The sequence below is a fragment of the Lissotriton vulgaris genome, chromosome 5 (assembly GCF_964263255.1).
Source record: "Lissotriton vulgaris chromosome 5, aLisVul1.2, whole genome shotgun sequence".
Classification (NCBI taxonomy): domain Eukaryota; kingdom Metazoa; phylum Chordata; class Amphibia; order Caudata; family Salamandridae; genus Lissotriton; species Lissotriton vulgaris.
The window spans coordinates 820703048-820723052 of NC_141693.1; the positions used below are offsets into that span (position 1 = coordinate 820703048).

Consider the following 20005-nt stretch of genomic DNA (forward strand, 5'->3'; position numbering starts at 1 on the left):
CCCTTTTTGTGTTCTACACGTTTGTTTTTTCTTTCTTGTGCCTCAGTCTAATGAGCACAAGATGGCTGCCAACACTTCCTGGTTTGGAGTGTTGACAGCCAATAAGCATGCAGCTTTCTCAGAAAGGTACGCGTACCGTCCGCGTACCGTACGCATACATACGCGGACCTGGGCGCACACGGTACGCGCACCCCGCGATTTTTCTTTTTTTTTTTTGCCTTGGGGAGTCCTAGTGGGACCACCCGAGCAGGCCTAGGGGGTCAGGGTGCTTCTAACCTGCCCCCTTTTTGAGTTCTACACGTTTGTTTTTCTGCTTTCTTCTGCCTCAGTCTACCGAGGCACAAGATGGCTGCCAACAATTTCTGTTTTGGAGTGTTGACAGACATTGGCAGCCAATCAGCATGCAGCTTGCGCACGCGAAGGTCCGCACACGTATATATAAATATATATATAAATTATAGTTAACTGGACATTTTACTCATACAAAACCATTGAACTTCCACCGTTATAGTTAGTTGTACTCACTATATCTTGCGCGCCCGCAATCTACTGCTGATGACGTCACATATTACATCATTCATGACATGGTCAGTGACATCACTGATGACATCATCCAGTGAATGTGGTTTGCTTTGATATTTAAATATGTATTATAAATACACCACTTTGCATTGAAGAATGAGTGGATATATAAATATAAATGTGTGGATGGTGGATTTAGTAACAGTGTCATTGATTGTTTCCTTGACTAATTTGTAGAGTCTCACTATATATAATGTGTAGTTACTAAACTGTATGAAAGTCTTTATTGCTTTGTCTTAATTGCTATGTTAAAGACTATGGGCCTCATTAGGTCCGCGACCCCAGAGCAGGAGGGAACCTCCGCATGGCATGCGGAGTTCCCTCCTGTGCAATTAGGATGTGACCGCCACCCTGGCGGTCACATCCTCTATTTTTAACATTGCGGCGGGTGCGGCTTCAAGCTGCACCTGCGGCAATGTTAAAAATGCAGGTGTTGCATTTGTATGCAGAAAGAGGCAGGCACCGCGCGGTGCCTGCCGCTTTCCGCATACAAATGCAGGGGGGTACCATAGGTACCCCCATGTGCGCCCCCCACACCCCCTTCACCTAGGGGGCCCGCAACGGGCCCCCGCAGTGAAGTTACACATGCTTTTCCACGGCGGAAAACCCGCCGTGGAAAACCATCTGAAACAGGCCATCCCAATATGGCAGACGGTGTCTGACAGACACCGTCACCATATTAGAGCTTTTCCACCGCGGTTGTAAGCCAGCCACGTCGGAAAAGCTGCGGACGGAAACCAGGACCCACCAGCCATCCTAATGTGGCGGTGGGTCTTTGGTGGGTCCGCTGCGGATTTTCCGCATCCTCCGGGCCGGCGGTGGCTTCCGCCGGCCCAGAGGATGCGGAAAATCCGCAATCCTAATAACCCCCTATATTTGTTAATGTTTTCCTAACTGAGTATTTATGTGGGTAAATGAATGTCTATGTGCTTTGGTGGGGGGGGGTGTGATTGGCAAAAAATGTGTGAATAGTTCATTCAGTAGGTATATGAGGTTAAGACTTCATGTTATAACAGTTGTTTCAGTGAGTGTATATGTTTATGGGTGTGGTGGTGATTAAATATTTCTCTCAATGGTACATCTCCATTAAACTTGAGAAAAAAGGCAGTGTATGTGACAGTTATATCTAATTAAGTGTGCCTAAGACTTAGTGATTTGTATGAGTCAGTATATGGATAACTGTATACTTGTAATAGTGATTTTATAACACATAAAGTGTGAGTTACTATCTATATAAATAGATGAAGTGGTGTTTGTATCAGTGTGTAGGTGAGTAAATGTAAGTATAATCAATTGTTTGCATGAGTCAGAAGGATGTCTTTATAAGTGAATACAATGTGTGCTGGTGTGTAATGTTGAAATAGGTGTATAAGTATATTTGATAGTGTTCTGTTGATTATTCACTGCATATAACACTGAATCTATAGGTAAGTCATTAGATGTGTGTATAGTTCTATGAATAACTGAGTGGGTGTTTAGAAATTTCAATTTTTTCAAATATGGCACTTTCTATTTTACAGTGAGTGATGAAAGATTATACTAGTGTGTGATGAGGTGTATTTGATTGTCATATGGATGATGTCATCAGTGATGCCTTCAGTGATGTCACTGACCATGTCATGAATGATGCACTTTTTGTGACGATCCGGTGGCGCAGAAGACTGAGTGATATTTATCAGACAGGACTAAGCCATTTTTTGTGGCGTAATCCTGCCTGATAAATATCAGTCCCTTTAACGCAGTGTCCTGCATTAAAGGGGTGTGCAATGGGTGTTGCTGGGGGCGTTCCCAGCAGCATCCATGGACTTGAGTAATTTATAGCATCCTCAAAGTCAGTCTTTCAAAAATTCCAAAGTATAGGACATGATAATCCAAATGTTTCTCAAGAAAAGTCATAAACCATGTCCGTGGGTCATATCTGCCCAAACGCCGATATTCCGAACGATTGAAAATGACTTTTCTTGAGAAACATTTGTATTTGGATTATCATGTCCTATACTTTGGAATTTTTGAAAGACTGACTTTGAGGATGCTATAAATTACTCAAGTCTGCCCGAATTGTGTGGGTAAAATTGATACCTAGTCACTTTGAATAAGAATGTATTTACGTCTCGTCTAACATTTTGAAGAAATATCTAGTTATATGACAACAGGATACTGACATAACTTGAAGGAAATAAGAACGCCCTGAAGAAGTTCTGTTGTACAGAACGAAACGCGTCGGCTGGCTGTGGTATATAAACGTAAGGAAAATAAAAGCATTTGAATATACACCAAGATTCAGCGCTTCAATAAGGACTCTAAGTGATATTATTTGATTGGACTTGTTGTGCAAGTGGTGCTGTGCCAAACTTTGTAATATTCTCCACTACTCTCTACTACTCACTCTCTACTACTCCACTACTCTCTAATACTCACTCTCTACTACTCACTCTCTACTACTCTAGTACTCTCTACTACTCTCTCTCTACTACTCACTCCCTACTACTCACTATCTACTACTCTCTACTACTCACTCTCTACTACTCACTCTCTACTACTCTCTCTCTCTCTACTACTCACTCTTTACTACTCACTCTCTACTACTCACTCTCTACTACTCACTCTCTACTACTCACTCTCTACTACTCACTCTCTACTACTCTCTCTCTACTACTCTCTCTCTACTACTCTCTACTCCTCACTAGCTTTGTTTATATGCATCTAGGTACTTTATGTGATCTTTCAAATGATATTTGTCAAAGATTACAATTGGTAAAACAACAGCAAGCTCAAATCCCAACCGCTGCACACCAATGTGAGAAGTTGGCCTGGTATATGGTGTTCACTATTCTAGTGAGCACCTTGCACCAGTCCAAACGACCCTTATGGTGATTAGTTGTAAGTCAACCTTATAGACCAGCTATCCTAGGGGTAGCATGGACAAAAGCAGTCTTACGCTAAACTCAAGAGGGCATGTGAAGCCAGCTCTTTTACCATATGCAATCCTTTAAAATACCAAATGAAAGGACACCACACAAGTTATATATTACAAAATATATGTATTTATTTCTAGAATAATCCTCTTAACTCTTTATGAGCACAGGAGCACAAACGTTAAACAAAGAACACAGTATAACATACAATAAGCTGCACAATTATGGATAGGCCGGGTGGCCCCTCAAACCATATATTAAGAGAGTGGTATAAGTACCAGGTCACGAACAATGAACAGGCCTAGGGCCTTGGGAATCGCTGGGCCTACCCTGGACTACCGAAGGTTAGGTCGGGAGAGGCCCACAGGATACGGGTGCAGTGTCTATAGGCAACCCCGTTTACCATACAAGTCAATGGTGCGTAAAAATCAGAAAGTGTTAGGTTTCGGAGACTTCCGACTGGACTAGAACTGAACCACTTAAAACTAGGACACTAGAGGTGTAAACCACTATAGGAGCACCGGAGTTATATCGTTACCTCACCCACAGGAAGCGGGTGTGTAGGTGCCAAAGTGTGTCAGGTTTAGTCGTGAAGTTCTATGGAGCCTGGAGGAAAAGATGCTGCAGGCGGCCAGGAGAGAATAGTCAGGTTGGATCGAAGGGTGGATCGAAGATGTTGAGTACCTGAAAGCAGAGGGGACAGAGTTCAGGTCACTAGCCAGTGACCAGCGAGGAACCAGGAAGGAACCAGGCGATGTCGGGTTGCAATCAGGTGATGTCGAGGTGTTTGTCTCCGCTGCCACGTGGACCAGGAAGGATCGAGGATGACCAGCTGGTGAACACGTGCTGTCCCAAGAAGGTTCTTGCTGTTGGCAGTGTCGGTACTCGATTCTGAGTCACCAAGCCTTGGCAAAGGCAACCCACACAGGACTTGAAGATGTCTTCTTGATCGGACCGGGAAGGTCAGATCGATGGCTCCTTTTCAGGGGAGCTGGGGCCAGTCTGGAGCAACCAGACCAGCAGTGTAGTTTCGAGGTTTCATCGTCACAAAGGCCGCTAGCCAACGGGCAAGCGACCGGACAACACGTCGAGCAGGAAAAGTGCAAAAGGGCCCCACGCAGCACTCAGTAAGTGTGGAGAGGTGATCTTTGGAGCACAGGCTGCTCGGGGCTGGGGCTTATCAGACCCCAAAGCACAGCGTCGAGGGTGCCTCGGGAGCTGCACTGGAAGAACTTTGTCGACTTTTCAAGATGGCTGGTCCCACGACTCTCGTCGCCTCCACGGGTCTAAGCTTTGCTAGGACTGTGGATCGGGCTGTTGGAAGTCTGGGAGTCCAGGTCTTGCCGGTCTCTGTATTTCGAGCTCCGGCGGGGGCAGCGGCAAAGAGGGTCTCGATGCGCTGATGGTGCCTGCTTGCACAGGGTGGCCACTCCTTGACCACAAGGGAGATTCTTCAGTCTTCTACGTTGAGTAGGATGTCGAAGTCCAGAGTTTAGTTTCAAAGTTTCAGTCAGGATGATCTAAATTGCATTGGCACAGCTCCTACCTTTATTCCAAATCAAGGGGCTGGATCACCTGCTAGGTCCCTCCTATGGGTGGGACCCAGGAAGGGGGTGGTTACACCCCTTTCCCTTTGTCCAGTTTCGCGCCAGAGCTGCGGCTGGAGTGCCCCAGCACCGGTTTGAAATGGACTATGCATGGGACGCCTTGTGCGCCCCAAGCAGTGTCTAGTTTCACTCAACCCTCCCTGCTACCATCCGCTATCTCCTTCCTGCCTGGGGTGGTGTAACACCTCCTTGTGACAGGATACCATTTGTCCAGGCCTCCCCTGCCGGAGTTTCGGTCAGCAGCAGGAGGCCAGACTTGTGTCTGTGGCAGCAGCATCCATTTTGTGATGCTGGGGCTCTGGTTAGATTTAACCGCGTTTAAGCAAAGTAACATGTCTTCTCCCTCTAGAAGGGTGGAATGCTACCCCCGTCGCCAGAACTGGCGAGGGGGTGGTATTCCAAAGCGTATGACACCTTACACGACCTGTTTTGATAAAGCCAAACCAAAGTTAGCAAGTAATAGGTTTAGATATAGGTATACTATATCTAAGCAAGGGGTGATTACACCACCTTGCCCCAGCTGAGTGATCAGCCAGTTGTGTCAGATTGGATAGCCAGCCAGGGGTGGCAAAAGATATGCTGCAGCCCCTGGTAGGCCTTGGATGCACCTATGCCCTGGGTACCTATAGTACACTGTACAGGGGCTGATAAGGTGACCCAATGTCCAATTGGTTATGTACCTAAAGTACATGGTTGTGAATTTAGAGAGAGAACAGCAGGCTGTGGGTCTGATTAGCAGGCCCAGATCCACATTAAGTCGAAAACCAGTGAAGCAAAAAGCAAAAAATGGGGTGACCATAGGAAAGCAGACCCTACTCTCCTACAACTCTACTACTCACTCTCTACTACTCTCTCTCTACTACTCACTCTCTACTACTCACTCTCTACTACTCACTCTCTACTACCCACTCTCTACTACTAACTCTACTACTCACTCTCTACTATTCTCTGCTACTCACTACTACTCACTCTCTACTACTCACTCTCTGCTACTCTCTACTACTCACTCTTTACTAATCTCTAGACTCACTCTCGACTGCTCTCTCTACTACTTACTCTCTACTACTTACTCTCTACTACTTACTCTCTACTACTTACTCTCTACTACTCACTCTCTACTACTCACTCTCTACTACTCTCTCTCTACTACTCACTCTCTACTACTTTCTCTCTACTACTCACTCTACTACTCTCTACTAATCACTCTCTGCTTCTCTCTCTTCTGCTCTCTACTACTCACTCTCTACTCTCTACCTCTCTACCTCTCTCTACTAGTCTCTACCTCTACCTCTCTACCTCTCTCTACACGCACACATATACACACATATATATATATATGCTTATATATGCATATGCATTTATATATATGTATGTGTGTATATATATATGTACATACATATATAAACAAATATAATCTGCATATCTATATAAATACAAATATAAATGCATGCATGCATATACATATATGCATACATATGCATGTTATTTATATGAAAGTTTGAAAACACTAAAAAAGCAAAGCTAAAAAGCCACCTCATTACAAACCGAATGGCTTTAACTTAAACGAGAGCGAGATCTATTGCATTTTCAATGCTTGTTTACTTTGGTTCCATCAGGAAGGCATTCAGATGTGTCACACATTTGCCATAAATTCTGAATGTTAGCACTCTAGTTGCTCATTAGATCACTGTAGTAAAGCTACTGCTCACCAGGGAAGTCTGCTGCTGGTATTCAAAGTGCATGTTTCAGTCTGCATGTCATAATGTCTTTAATGAAATAGAAGAGGATTTGAGAAGTCACTCAAAATGTGCCCTAATTGTTCTTTCTGAAGCACTAATCATACTTTCTATGGCAAAATGAACCCCCTCATTTTGTTCCTTTTTAAATTAAATGTTTTCAGACTTACCACTTCATTTCAATCAAGATGGCTTCTGGTGTGCCATACCTTTGTAATAAGTAGGACTGTTAGCGCTCTAGTTGTTCTTTAGAACACTCTGGGACATTCTGTCATTGGGCTATACTTGGGCTACATCTTGGTGATATTTGGGCTACATTTGGGCTCTTTTGTCTCTGGTGGCCATCTTGGGAGACTGCATGTCAGAATTTTTTAATGAAAGAGAAGAGGATTTGAGAAGCCACTCAAAATGTGCCCTAATTTTTCTTTCTGCAGCACTAATCCTACTTTCTATGGCAAAATATACCCCCACATTTTGTTCCTTTTTAAATTAAATGTTTTAAGAGTTACCACTTTATTCCAATCAAGATGGCTTCAGGTGTGCCATACCTTTGTAATAAGTAGGACTGTTAGCACTCTAGTTGTTCTTTAGAACACTATAGGAGGCTGCAGTAGAACACAAAGAAATCAACTGACAGTCTCTGTCCTTGTTGGATGAACATGTTTTACTGAGAATGTCAGACTTCATCCTCACATGACTGAGAAAGATAATGTGAATTTACAGAAAATAGGCTTTCAGTTTAGCTTATAGATCCTCTTCCAAACCACTGTGGGAAAAGCATTAGATAATAGTTTTCTTTCAATCATGATTCATGATATCCCAGCAGAAGGCTTTTTCACATGGTAAAATCACCTTAGAACACACCACAATTCCTAAAATGAGTATGGTACCATCAACAAATGATTTATAATTTAACTAAAGTCTTAAAACCTTCTATTAACTGTAATGCTTTTTAATGAGGTGCTATCCTGTACGCTTACCCCTCGATTAAAAAAAAATATATTTTTTTTTTGGGCCTGGGGGGTCCTTGTGGGACCCCCTGAGCAGGCCTAGGGGGTCAGGGTGCCTTTACCCTGCTCCCTTTGCGTGTTTTGCACCTTTGTTTTTCTGCTTTCCTGTGCCTCAGTCTACCGGGGCACAAGATGGCTGCCAACACTTTCTGGTTTGGAGTGTTGACAGACATTGGCAGCCAATCAGCATGCAGCTCATGCTCGGAATGGTACAGAGTATATAGTAAGCTTACAGTAAGCTGCTATAGATATATATATTTTTTCTCTTTTGATTTTCTCAGGAACTACTGGAGGGATTTACACCATTTAAGCAAAAGGCACTTCTGCGTACCAGTCCCTACAATTTTGCCAAGTTTGGTGTAATTCCGTTCAGCGGTTCGGGCTGTAGCCGTGTCTAAACGTCCTATGGAAAGTAAGATGGGGAATATACGTTTTGGGACCCCCCTTTTTTCTTAGCCCCCGCTTGACGAATCCCCCCAAAACTTTCAGGGAAGGAGCAGAACTGAGCTGGCCAAAATGTTGGATAATTGCACGCAAATTCCTCAATCGACGCCAAAGTTATTCCAAATAGAATGTTGCAGATTTCCTATGGAAACTAGGTCCTAACTATATATACCTACTGGCGACCGCCAGTAGGATATATATATATGTATATATATATATATATATATATATGGGAACATGTGTGAATTCCAGTAGAGCTGAACTAATGTCTTCATTCTCTAAAGGTGAAAAAATATAGCGACTTTTACATTAGTGAAAAATATTACTTACATTGCTACAAAATGGCAAAAATATGAAGCAAACAGAATACAAAAATCATTGTATTATTCAGTCTGTGTGCACGCTTTCTGTTCAGTAAGTCCACAAATGTTTCTTCTTTGAACTCCAGTTTGCTTTCACTTCCAGCCGCCTAGTCGTGGCCCCTGGCATTGTACTTGCTCACGGTGCCCGAGGCTTGGTTGCTCAGGGCAGGCCACTCGGTGGTCCACTTCACAGTTCACTTCATATCTATGGGGTGAACTGTGAAGTGAACCACCGAGTGACGAGTCAGAGGCCAGGCCTGCCCTGAGCCACCAAGCCTCCGGCGCCGGGCACCGTATGCAAGTACAATGCCCTTAATGACATTGAATTTGTTTTTTGTTAATGTTGAGGATTCATTTATGTTGTGGCACCGCACTGCATGGTCTAAATTCTCAATATAAAAATGCAGGATGCAGCTAGTGTGGGACCTGGGTCATTTGCATCTCTTCAGCTGTTCTGTTCAGCAAAATGTGTGGATGAGAAAATAAAAAGCTGTCTGAAGGAAAGAAATATAGAAACTTTAGGGAAAGAGAGGTAAAGTAGAAAGAGCTTAGTAAGAGAGCACTCTAGGAAGAGAGAAGTAGTGAAAGCAGTGGCAGGTAGAATGTGGGTGGTTACAGTACGATAACTATATAGGGGTGCAAGCTAGAGAAACCAAGGTGAGGAAAAGAAAGAGGTAAAAAAGTGAGGCGTAGAATGATAACTGAGTCGGGTGTAGAGAGGTAGAAAGAAAGGTAGAATTGGAGTGCTGAAGGGCAGAAAGAGGAGATGTTGAGAGAGGTGAAGCAAAAAGACAGAGGTGAGGTAGTGAAAGAGAGCTGAAGGTGAAACGAAGCTAGAGAGTGGTTGAGGTAAAGAGGTAGAGAGTAAGAGGTGAGATAAAAAAGTTCATAAAGAGAGGGAGAAGTAGAGAGATGGTTGTTGGTGAGGAAGGGAGAATCGATTGATACTGGAAAAGGGACACAGAAAGATGAGAGAGGGACAGAAAAAAAGAGGTAGAGAAGGAAAGGTGTAGTAAGAAAGAAGTAAGACTGTGACAGAGGTGAAGAAGGAAAGAGCGGTAATTTTTAGTACTGCACTCTAGCAATTGTTCCAGCGCCACTGGCCTGGGTGCTTTTGTTTGACATTTTCATGCTTTCTGGCCTGGGTGCCTTTGTGTGACATTTTCATGCTTTCTGGCCTGGGTGCCTTTGTCGGACATTTCCATGCTTTCTGGCCATTGTGCCTTTGTGTGACATTTCCATGCTTCCTGGTCTAAGAGTGAGCACTTGTGTGTGACATTTCCCTCCTTTATGGCCTGAGCTTATGGGTGACATGTCCGTGGTTCATGGCCTGGGTGCTTATGTGTGACATTTCCATGCTTTCTGGCAGGAGGGCGTATGTGTGACATTTCCACGGTTAATGGCTTGGGTGCTTATATCTGACATTTCCAAGGTTTATGGCATGGGTGCTTATGTGTAACATTTCCATGCTTTGTGGCCTGGGTGCTTACGTGTGACATTTCCATGCTTTCTGGCCTGAGGACTTATGTGTGACATTTCCACTGTTAATGGGCTGGGTGCTTTTATCTGATATTTCCACGGTTTATGACATGGGTGCTTGTGTGACATTCCCATGCTATCTGGCCTGGGTGCTTATTTCAGGTCATCATTTACGATTAACTATGCTTTGAAAGTTAATGCAGCTAAATATATAATGGCAAATGTCTTATGCACCATTTTGGTCTTCCTTTTTACAAAATGTTCTTGAGAGGAGAATTATCCCCCCACGCCCCCCCAAACACCTCTATCAGCTGATAAGCACAGGGCTGGGGAACCTCCTATCAAAACCTTACTATGAGGAAGGCTCTCTTGCTGAAATTTTGACTGGGTATTACATCTGACTTTTAGCAGTGCCAGTTGAGGATCTGGGTGGAGCCAATAGATTAAATGGGTGAAGCCAGTGAAATAAGTGGGTGGAGCTGGGAAAGTGGGTGTGGTCTCCGACAAATATTTGAGCAGCTGGACTTTATATTTTACAAATTAAGCCTTGTCTACAGGTGAGTAATCTACTATTAGATACAGATAGTGTATCCACCAAAAAAAAAGCATAACCTAAGGTAAGTAACTTGTTCTTCTTTTACTTTCTAGATTGCTTGTTGGTCATAATGGAATACCTAACTATTTCGACCCAGAGGGAAACTGTGACGAAGACCGAGAAAGGCTTTGCTTTTAACTTTACTCTACGCAGGGATGCCTGCCCAACTCCTCCTCTATTAAACTTTGCAGATGGGGACGGAGCATAGCGTGCCACAAGATGGCTGCTTGCTAAGAGGGCTCTGCTGTCCAATCACCTTATCCTGCACGGATCCTGTTCACAACTAACCCATCACCCCGCACCTATGTATCTCAATGGCTTCTCTAAGTGGCTGGGACTGCTGGTGGCCGAGTTTTGCAACCCTGTTTTGCTGCTATGCACTAAGGTTTGGGGACCTGGGCCGCGACCCGCCCATGGTGAAATGAGGCCCTCCTAAACGGTCTGTTAGCAGCTGTAGAATGCTGAAAACAGCTCAGCTGTGGCAGTGAACTGTGAAAGACGTGGTGGCTACTGCCTAGCCCCCACTCACCCACAGGGCTCTGGGAGCCGGATTTGCCGGGCGAGGTGCGGCCTATGTGACCAGTGGGCCTGGCGCTGAGCTCCACCACTTACTAGGTGGCTTATCTGAAAGAAACACGTTAGTGTTAGATTCCTTACCTTAGAATATTCCCAGGCGTCAAACTGGATCCGGAAAGTTTCTGTCCGCAGTACCCCTGCGTGTCGGTAGGCGTCGCCTGCAGCTTCGCGTCCGTCGTCGGCGTCGTGAATGCCGGGATGACGTCGCTCTAGTAGTCAGATGCCGCCCTTGCACGCTGATGTCAGTCCCTCTTTTTTTTCACACCAGCAAGCACAGTTCCGGGAAGACCGTACCCTTAGTCATTTTTGGAATAATTTTTGGGACATTTTTGTCTATCTTTTTCGAGTTGACCGGACTCCTGGTGCCCGTAGCGATGCCCGGTTTCAAGCCGTGTGACACCTGTCACTGACTGATGTCGGTAACCGTCCCCCACCGCCGGTGTCGCTACTGTTTAAGGGCCGACCACGATGACCAGTTGTGCCCCGACTGCCAGGCCTTGACGTCGCAGGCTAGACGGGAGCGGTCCCATAAGCTACTCTTGCTCCGGCAGTCGGCTCCGCGACGCTCAAGGTCCCGGTCGAGGAGGAAGTCGAGGGACCGGTCGCTGAGCCTTAGTCATCACCGATCATCGGGATCCAAGTCCTCGCACTCGGGTAAGTCGAGGCATGGCAAAAAGAAGTCGAAGAAACACCATCGTTCTTCGACCTCCCCTCGCCGGTCGCGCAACTCTGCCGAGGGTTCAGGTGGCGCCGCCTACACGGCTCAGGCAGAGCCCGCGCAGTCGCATCTAGCCCCACACCCTCCCTGGGCTCAATGCGACTGGAGCAGATTCAAGACTTCCTCGTGGACATGAGGACTCTCTTTCTGCCGTTGGGCCCTGCCGGCGGGCCTTCGGGCCCCGCGGGTCCGGCTGGTGGTCCTAGCCCTGTGTTGCCGGCGGCTTTGGCGCAGCCTGCTACTTCGGACCCGGCGCCACCAGCGACTTCGGTCCCTGCACTGCAGGACCCCTTGGGGTCCAGGCCTGGATCCCGGTCGACGCCGGTTGACCTCATGACGCCTCCGCCGGCACCGCCCCCTCGGAGCCACCTCCGGCGTCGTCCTCGGGCGACGCTGGCCCTAGTTTCAGCCCCGGCCCGGGCCTGGCGTAGGACTGGTGCCGATCTGCGCCGTCTCCGACGCCGACTGGTGAGTTGTTCACCTATGCCCCGGCTCCGTCATTTCTGCCTGTTTATCAGGACACGGATGAAGGGGAGGACTGGGAGGGTTCACAGCAGTACCATTTAAGTCAGGACTGGGCAGATGAGCTGGGGAGGCCAGTGGTCTAGACACTTCGCCTGCCACTGGTTTTCTCTCTCCTCCCGATCTGTGGTGCTGCGCAGGACGGCCACAGCCCTGGGCCTTGAACTCCCTGCAGCGGCCATGAGGATTAACCTCCTCACCGAGGTGCTTCAACCGCCAGTAACCTCCTCAGAGCCGTTACTGCAGTTTAATGAAGCCCTCACTGACGTTCTGATAGGCACTTGGTCCAAGCCCACCACAGTTCCCTCCGTGGATCGGAACGTGGCCCGGGCCACCGCCCAGCTCTGGGCGATCCCTGCTTTCTGTCCACCCACCCCACCACTGAGAGTCTGGTTATCCAGGCCTCCACGTCCCAAATCGCCTTCCCAACCGCACCACCGGACCGGACCGGGAATCCAAAAGGATGGAACAGTTTAGCAAGAAACTGTTTTCCTCCATCAGCCTAGGGTTGCAATCCATTAATACTGCATGCCTTTTATTCAACGTTACACCCACTCTCTGTGGGATGTGAGATACAGTGGTGGACGTGCTGCCTTAGTATCCAAAGGAGGCCAGGACACGGCTCGCCCAGGCTCTTGCTGTGGGGCGGGATGCAGCACGGTACTCTTTTCGATGTGCACTTGACACCACGGACTCGCTGGGCAGAGCGATTGCAATAACTGTGGCGATTCGTCGTCATGCCTGGCTGAGGTCCACGAACTTTTCAGGGGATGTCCAGAGCACTCTCATGGACATGCCTTTTGATGGCCGTCGCCTCTTCGGCGACAAAGCGCTTTAAGGACTCCAGGGCTACGGCCAGGTCCTTGGGCTTGTCGGCCCAGCACCAGCAACCTTCTGCTTTTCGCTCCTTTCGTGGCTACGGAAGGGGCACCACTGCATGTTCGTCCAGCCACAGGCCGCAGAACCAACCTCAGCGCGGTCGCGGATGTGCATTCCGCCGTGGCGGAGCAGGGAGACAGAGCCGGTCAGTCCACATCCGCTCCTGCAGGATCTGCCTCAAAGCCTTCCTAGTCGGAGCTTTCAGGCCCATTCCACGCCAGTGGGAGGCAGATTTCACCATCGCCTGCTTCACTGGCGTACCATCACTTCGGACAGGTGTATGCTGCAAATCGTCCGAAGGGGCTACTCCCTTCCCTTCGAGGTGACCCCTTTAGCTATGCCACCACTGTACCACCGCATGTCGGGGGATCAATTGCAACTTTTGCAAGAGGAAGTTTCGGCCCTCTTGACCAAGTGGGCCATCGAGCACATTCCTGGCCCAGAAGTAGGACGGGGTTGTTACTCCCACTACTTTCTGGTTCCCAAGAAGGGAAAAGGGGGCCTGTGCCCTATCATGGACCTCAGGAGCGTCAACGGCTTCCTCCGAAAGGAGAAGTTCTAGATGCTGGCGTTAGCTCAGGTTTTGGCTATCCTAGACCCTGGAGACTGGATGGTGGCGTTGGACTTGCAGGGCACTTATTTACATATTTCCGTCCTGCAGGCCCATCGGCGTTACCTGCGGTTCACGGTAGGCCTCAAGCACTTTCAGTTTACCGTGCTCCCCTTGGGCCTCACCAGTGCCCCTCGGGTGTTCACGAAAGTGATGGCGGTGGTCGCAGCTCATCTGCGCAGATTAGGGGCTCTAGTCTATCTCGACGACTGGTTGTTGAAGGCGGGCTCGCCCCAAACAGTCGTCTCCCACCTCCAGACTATGGCCGACCTCCTGCATTCGCTAGGGTTCTCCATCAACATGCCGAAGTCACACCTGAGTCCCTCCCAGAAGCTCCTCTTCATCGGAGCGGTTCTGGGGTCGGCGCAGTTTCGGGTTTATCCTCCCAAGCAGCGTGTTCATGATATTCAGGATCTGATTCCGATCTTTCGGCCTTGTATACCGAGTTTCGGTCAGGATGGTCCTACAGCTGCTGGGTCTGATGACCTCCTGCATCCTGCTGGTACATCACGCCAGGTGGCGGATGCGGGCTCTGCAGTGAGACCTGAAGTTCCAGTGGGCAAGCCACCAGGGCAACCTGTCCGAACACATCCTGATCTCGGAGGGAACTGCAAGACTGTTGCAGTGGTGGCTCACAGACCGCAATTGGGTCAGTCAAGTCAAGTCAAGTCAAGTCAGAAATTTATATAGCGCGCTACATACCCATAGGGTCTCAAGGCGCTTGAGGAAGGGGAAGAAATTACTTGTCGAATATCCAAGTTTTAAGTTGCTTTCTGAATGCTAGGTGGTTCTGAGTAAGGCGAAGGTGAGTGGGAAGAGAGTTCCAGGTTTTGGCTGCCAGGTAGGAGAATGATCTACCTCCCATGGTGGCTTTGTTGATGTAAGGGACAGTGGCAAGGGCTTGGTTGGAGGATCGTAGCTGACGGGAGGGGGTGTAGAAGGACAGTCGTGTGTTGAGGCATTCGGGTCCAAGTTCGTAAAGTGCTTTGTGTGCGTGGGTTAAGAGGCGGAAGGTAATCCTCTTATTTACGGGGAGCCAGTGGAGGTTTTTCAGGTGACCAGAGATGTGTTCTTTACGCGGGATATCAAGTATGAGCCTGGCTGAGGCGTTCTGGATGCGTTGGAGTTTTTTCTGGAGTTTTGCGGTGGAACCGGCGTATAGGGTGTTTCCGTAGTCCAGGCGACTCGTAACCAGTGCGTGAGTGACCGTTTTTCTAGTTTCGGTGGGGATCCAGTGAAATGTTTTTTTGAGCATGCGAAGAATGTTGAAGCAGGATGATGAGACAGCGTTGACTTGTCTGGTCATTGAGAGTGAGGAGTCCAGGATGACGCCCAGGTTCCGTGCGTGGTCCGTCGGGATGGGTGCTTTTCCAAGGGCCTCTGGCCACCAAGAGTCGTCCCAGGCGGAGGGGGAGGTACTTAAGATTAGGACTTCTGTTTTGTCTGAATTCAGTTTCAGACGGCTGTGCTTCATCCACTCGGCTACTTCTTTCATTCCTTTGTGTAAGTTGTTTTTGGCGGTGTTGGGGTTCTTGGTGAGTGAGAGGATCAGTTGGGTGTCGTCGGCGTAGGAGATGATGTTGAGATTGTGTTGGCGAACGATGGCCGCGAGGGGGCTCATGTACACATTGAAGAGGGTGGGGCTGAGTGACGATCCTTGCGGCACGCCGCAGATGACTTCAGAGGCCTCTGATTTGAATGGAGGGAGCCGGACTCTCTGAGTTCTTCCGGTGAGGAACGAGGTGATCCATTCCAGCGCTTTTCCTTGGATTCCGATGTTACTGAGGCGCTGTAATAGGGTGCTATGGCAGACTGTGTCGAAGGCTGCGGAGAGGTCAAGGAGGATGAGGACGAATGTTTCTCCATTGTCCAGTAAGGTTCGAATGTCATCTGTTGCTGCGATGAGTGCGGTCTCAGTACTGTGTTTGGCTCGGAATCCGGACAGTGAGGGGTCGAGGGATTTGTTGCTTTCGACAAAGGCGGCAAGCTGGTTGTTGACAGCTTTCTCGATGACTTTGGCCGGGAAAGGAAGGAGCGAGATGGGGCGGTAGTTTTTGAGTTCGGTGGGGTCAGCTGTGGGTTTTTTCAGAAGGGCGCTGAGTTCTGCGTGTTTCCAGCTTTCCGGTCAGTGGCAGATCCCTCTCCCTACTCCAACCGGAGCACACAGTGGTGACGGATGCATCCCTCCTGGGATGAGGGGTCCACATGGGAATGGCGGAGATCAGAGGCCTCTTGTCTCCGGCGGAGTCCCGACTCCATATCAACCTTCTGGAGCTGCGGGCGATCCGACTTGCACTGAAGGTATTCCTTCTATCTGTCCAGGAAAGTGTAGTGCAGGTGTTCAGGGACATTACTACCGCCATGTGGTATTGTAACAAACAGGGCGAGTGGGGTCCTGGACCCTATGTCATGAGGCTCTGTGTCTCTGGACATGGATGGAACATCAGGGCATCAACCTGGTGGTTCAACACCTGGCAGGTTCTCTGAACGCCAGGGCGGACAAACTCAGCTGTCGGTGTATGATGGATCAAGAGTGGCGTCTGAACTTGGACGTGGCGCAAGGTCTCTTTCAGCAGTGGGGAGAGCCCTGATTAGATCTATTCACCACCGAAGAGAAGGCGCAACGTCATCAGTTCTGTGTGTAGGAATTTCCAAGGCGACACTTGCTCAGAGACTCTTTTCGTCGCGAGTGGAGTTGCGGTCTGTTATACGCCTTTCCGCCTATACCACTTCTGCCCAGAATGCCGAAGAAGATCAGGCGCGGCCTGGCCCAAGTCATCATTGTGGCTCCGGATTGGGCACGAAGATACTGGTATCCTGAGCTACTCAGTCTGTCAATTGATGCCCTAATTCGACTGCCTCTTCAGGATGACCTTCTGTGACAGCAACAGGGGACGGTCCTCCACCCGAACCTGTCCAGCCTCCACCTCCATGCGTGGAGATTGAGCGGCGGGAGTTGATGCCATTTGACTTGCCTCCTGAAGTCTGAGATGTCATTCTGGCAGCCAGGCGTCCCTCCACAAAAATGGTATACGCCTGAAGGTGGAACATATTTGTGGCATGGTGCACAGCAAAGGCTGTGGATCCCCTTTCTGCCCCTCTTTCAGAGTTTCTGCTCTTTCTCCTTCCCCTGGCCCAGCAGGGCTCTGCTCTGGGCACTATCAAGGGCTATCTTTCGGCCATTTCAGCCTTTCTAAGGCTTCCTGATCAGCCTTCTCTTCTCCCTGTTGTAAATAGATTATTGAAAAGGCATTACTCACATGTATCCCCCTGTTCCCTTTGTAATGCCTCAGTGGGACTTGAATCTGGTGTTAACCTCTCTCATGTGTGCTCCCTTTAAGCCACTGCACAACTGTCCTCTTTGTCTTCGGACTCTCAAGACTGCTTTCCTGCTTGCTATCACCTCTGCCAGAAGAGTGAGTGAGCTCCAGGCTCTTTCATCTAAGCCTCCTTTCCTCTCTGTCCATCCAGACAAAGTTGTTCTGAGGACTTGTCCTTCTTTTCTACCCAAGGTGGTTACTGCCTTTCACATCGGCCAGACCATTACCGTGCCCACCTTCTTTCCGCCTCTGCATCCTTCAAAAGAGGAAGAGAGGCTCCACCGTCTGGACCCAAAACATGTGCTTTCCTCTTACCTGAACCACACACAACAGTTCCGGGTGGACAACCAACTTTTTGTTGGCTACGTAGGCGCTAAGAAGGGACGAGCGGTGCACAAACGGACCATATCTTGGTGGGTCGTTTTATGCAGCAAGATCTGTTATTCCTTGGATAAGAAGGATCCTCCCGAGGGGCTGCTCGCCCATTCCACTCGGGCCACAGCGGCCACTACTGCCTTGGGACGGGGAGTCCCTATGCAGGATATTTGTCAGGCAGCTATGTGGGCCTCGCTGCAAACGTTTGCCAAGCATTACTGCCTGGACAGCCAAGTCCGGAAAGACGGCTTCTTTGGCCATTCAGTTCTCCAGGACTTTCTGGTGTGATTTTGGTTTGCAGACTACCACCGGGGTTGGTATTGCTGAGGTATCTATTCTAAGGTAAGGAATCTAACACTAATGTGTTTCTTTCAGATGCGCACGTTACTTACCTTCGGTAACGATATATCTATAAGAAACATTAGTTAGTGTTAGATTCCTTACCGCCCCACCCATCCTCCCCGTTCTGCGAACCGATATCTAGGGTCATCCCTTTCAGGGCCCTAGTTTCATGGCACCAGTGTCGGTTTCTTGCATGGTTCTGCGTTCCTGGCGCGGAAAGCTATGTACAGAACTGACGTCAGCGCGCGAGGGCGGCGGCTAAATACTCCAGCGACGTCATCCCGGCGATCACAACGCCGGGATGACGAGAACTTTCCGGATCCAGTCTGACGCCTAGGGATATTCTAAGGTAAGGAATCTAACACTAACTAATGTTTCTTACAGATATAGCGTTACCGAAGGTAAGTAACGTGTGCGCCTTGGCCTCACCACCTGAGCCTATGGATGGCTCTAGTTGGGCCCCACAAGACTGCCTTTCCTCCTGCTTGGGTGATAAACTGCAGTTTGCACTGATTGCTGCACCTCCCGACCTCTCACTGATACTGGCTCCAATCCGCTGGTTCTGAGATCGCGCCAGCAGGGCCTGGAGACCTTCTGGCAGCGGATGAGTGCACAATACTACTCCCTCTCTGGCTTTTCTGTTCTTGGCTCCTGTACGCCAAAAGGCTGGAGTCACAAGGTGACTACTTGTTGACTGTGATGAACACTACCACTGCTATTGCTCCTAATACCCTCCAGTCCACCCTACCCCCAATGTGGCACTCCCTGAAGACCCTCTGCTGTCCTGTGGTGCGCAGCTGGTAGCCCAGTCACTGTTTTATATCACCAGCTGATCTCTCCATTCATGGCTGCACAATTGAGACCCAGTGAGCCTGCTTGTTCCCCCTGGGGTAACCATCCTCCGGGGAGTGGCGAGGCTTGGAAGCGATTCCTTAAATGTTATTTAGGGGTGCCTGTAAAATAGCGATTTGGGCTTAAGGAATCGCAAAATACCACCTACTCCAAGTAGATGGTATTTTACGATTTCCTTTCAAAATACATTTTTTTTTAATTCAAAGTGCCATGTGGCGCACAGACAAGCCTTTAGGGCATGTATGTGCGCCACATGTACTTACAGGCACATTCCAGTGGTGCAACAGGTGTCCTTTGGACACCCTGGCACCCTTGGAATTGCGATTCTCAAATTGCGATTTTCTCATAGAAAATCGCAATTTGAGAATGTATCCCCATTCATTCCTATGGGCCTCTTGGCCCATAGGAATTACTGGGACACTCATTCCTTAATTGCGATTCGCAATTTGCGAATCGCAATTAGGGAGTTTTTGAGATTCGCAAACAAATTGCGAATTTTTACCCACATTCCATTTTGCAATTCTCAAATAGCGATTCCTTAAAAATCGCTATTTGAGAATCGCAAAATGTGAATTACCTACATATGCCCCACAATCTTCGCACCATTTTAGTTGTTCTGCATCACCTTCACACTCGGGTATGATGCCACTAAGGCGCTCAACTCGTTGCAGTGGCCCTACCTTTTCACTCTGCTTGTGTGTATTGGTATTAGCTCCCGCTTCCTCCATCAAATGCAATTATTAGATACTCTTCCCACTGTCCGTGTCCATCTTAATGTTTTTTGATTGATGTGGTCATGTAATATAAAGTCCGAAAAATTATTGAAAATTAATTATTTGCTTCTGTAAATGTATTTAATTTAATGAACTATCATTTTGTTTTGTCTTTAGGATGATCTTTTTGTTGATGTTCCAAGGGTTAAAAAGGTTAAAGAAATTAAGACTCCATTAAATGAAGGTAAGAATGAGATATTGCAGGTTTGGTCTATGGATGTAAATGCAAATGGAAGTGTTGTTCGATCAGTTTTTCTCCTTCCCCTATAAGAAAGGATGTGTTGGTATTGAAAACGTTCCTTTGCATG

At 48.1% G+C, this 20005-nt stretch overlaps 1 protein-coding gene across 3 annotated transcripts in view; it reads left to right on the forward strand.

Annotated features, from left to right (window-relative positions):
• Positions 1–20005, forward strand: part of LOC147711647 (WASH complex subunit 2-like) — a 735247-nt gene that overhangs the window by 128057 nt on the left and 587185 nt on the right. For all 3 annotated transcript variants that reach the window (XM_086922303.1, XM_086922305.1, XM_086922304.1), the window contains exon 12: positions 19815–19881. In XM_086922303.1, the coding sequence (XP_086778429.1) occupies positions 19815–19881 (67 nt within the window). The remainder of the gene's footprint in view (positions 1–19814; positions 19882–20005) is intronic.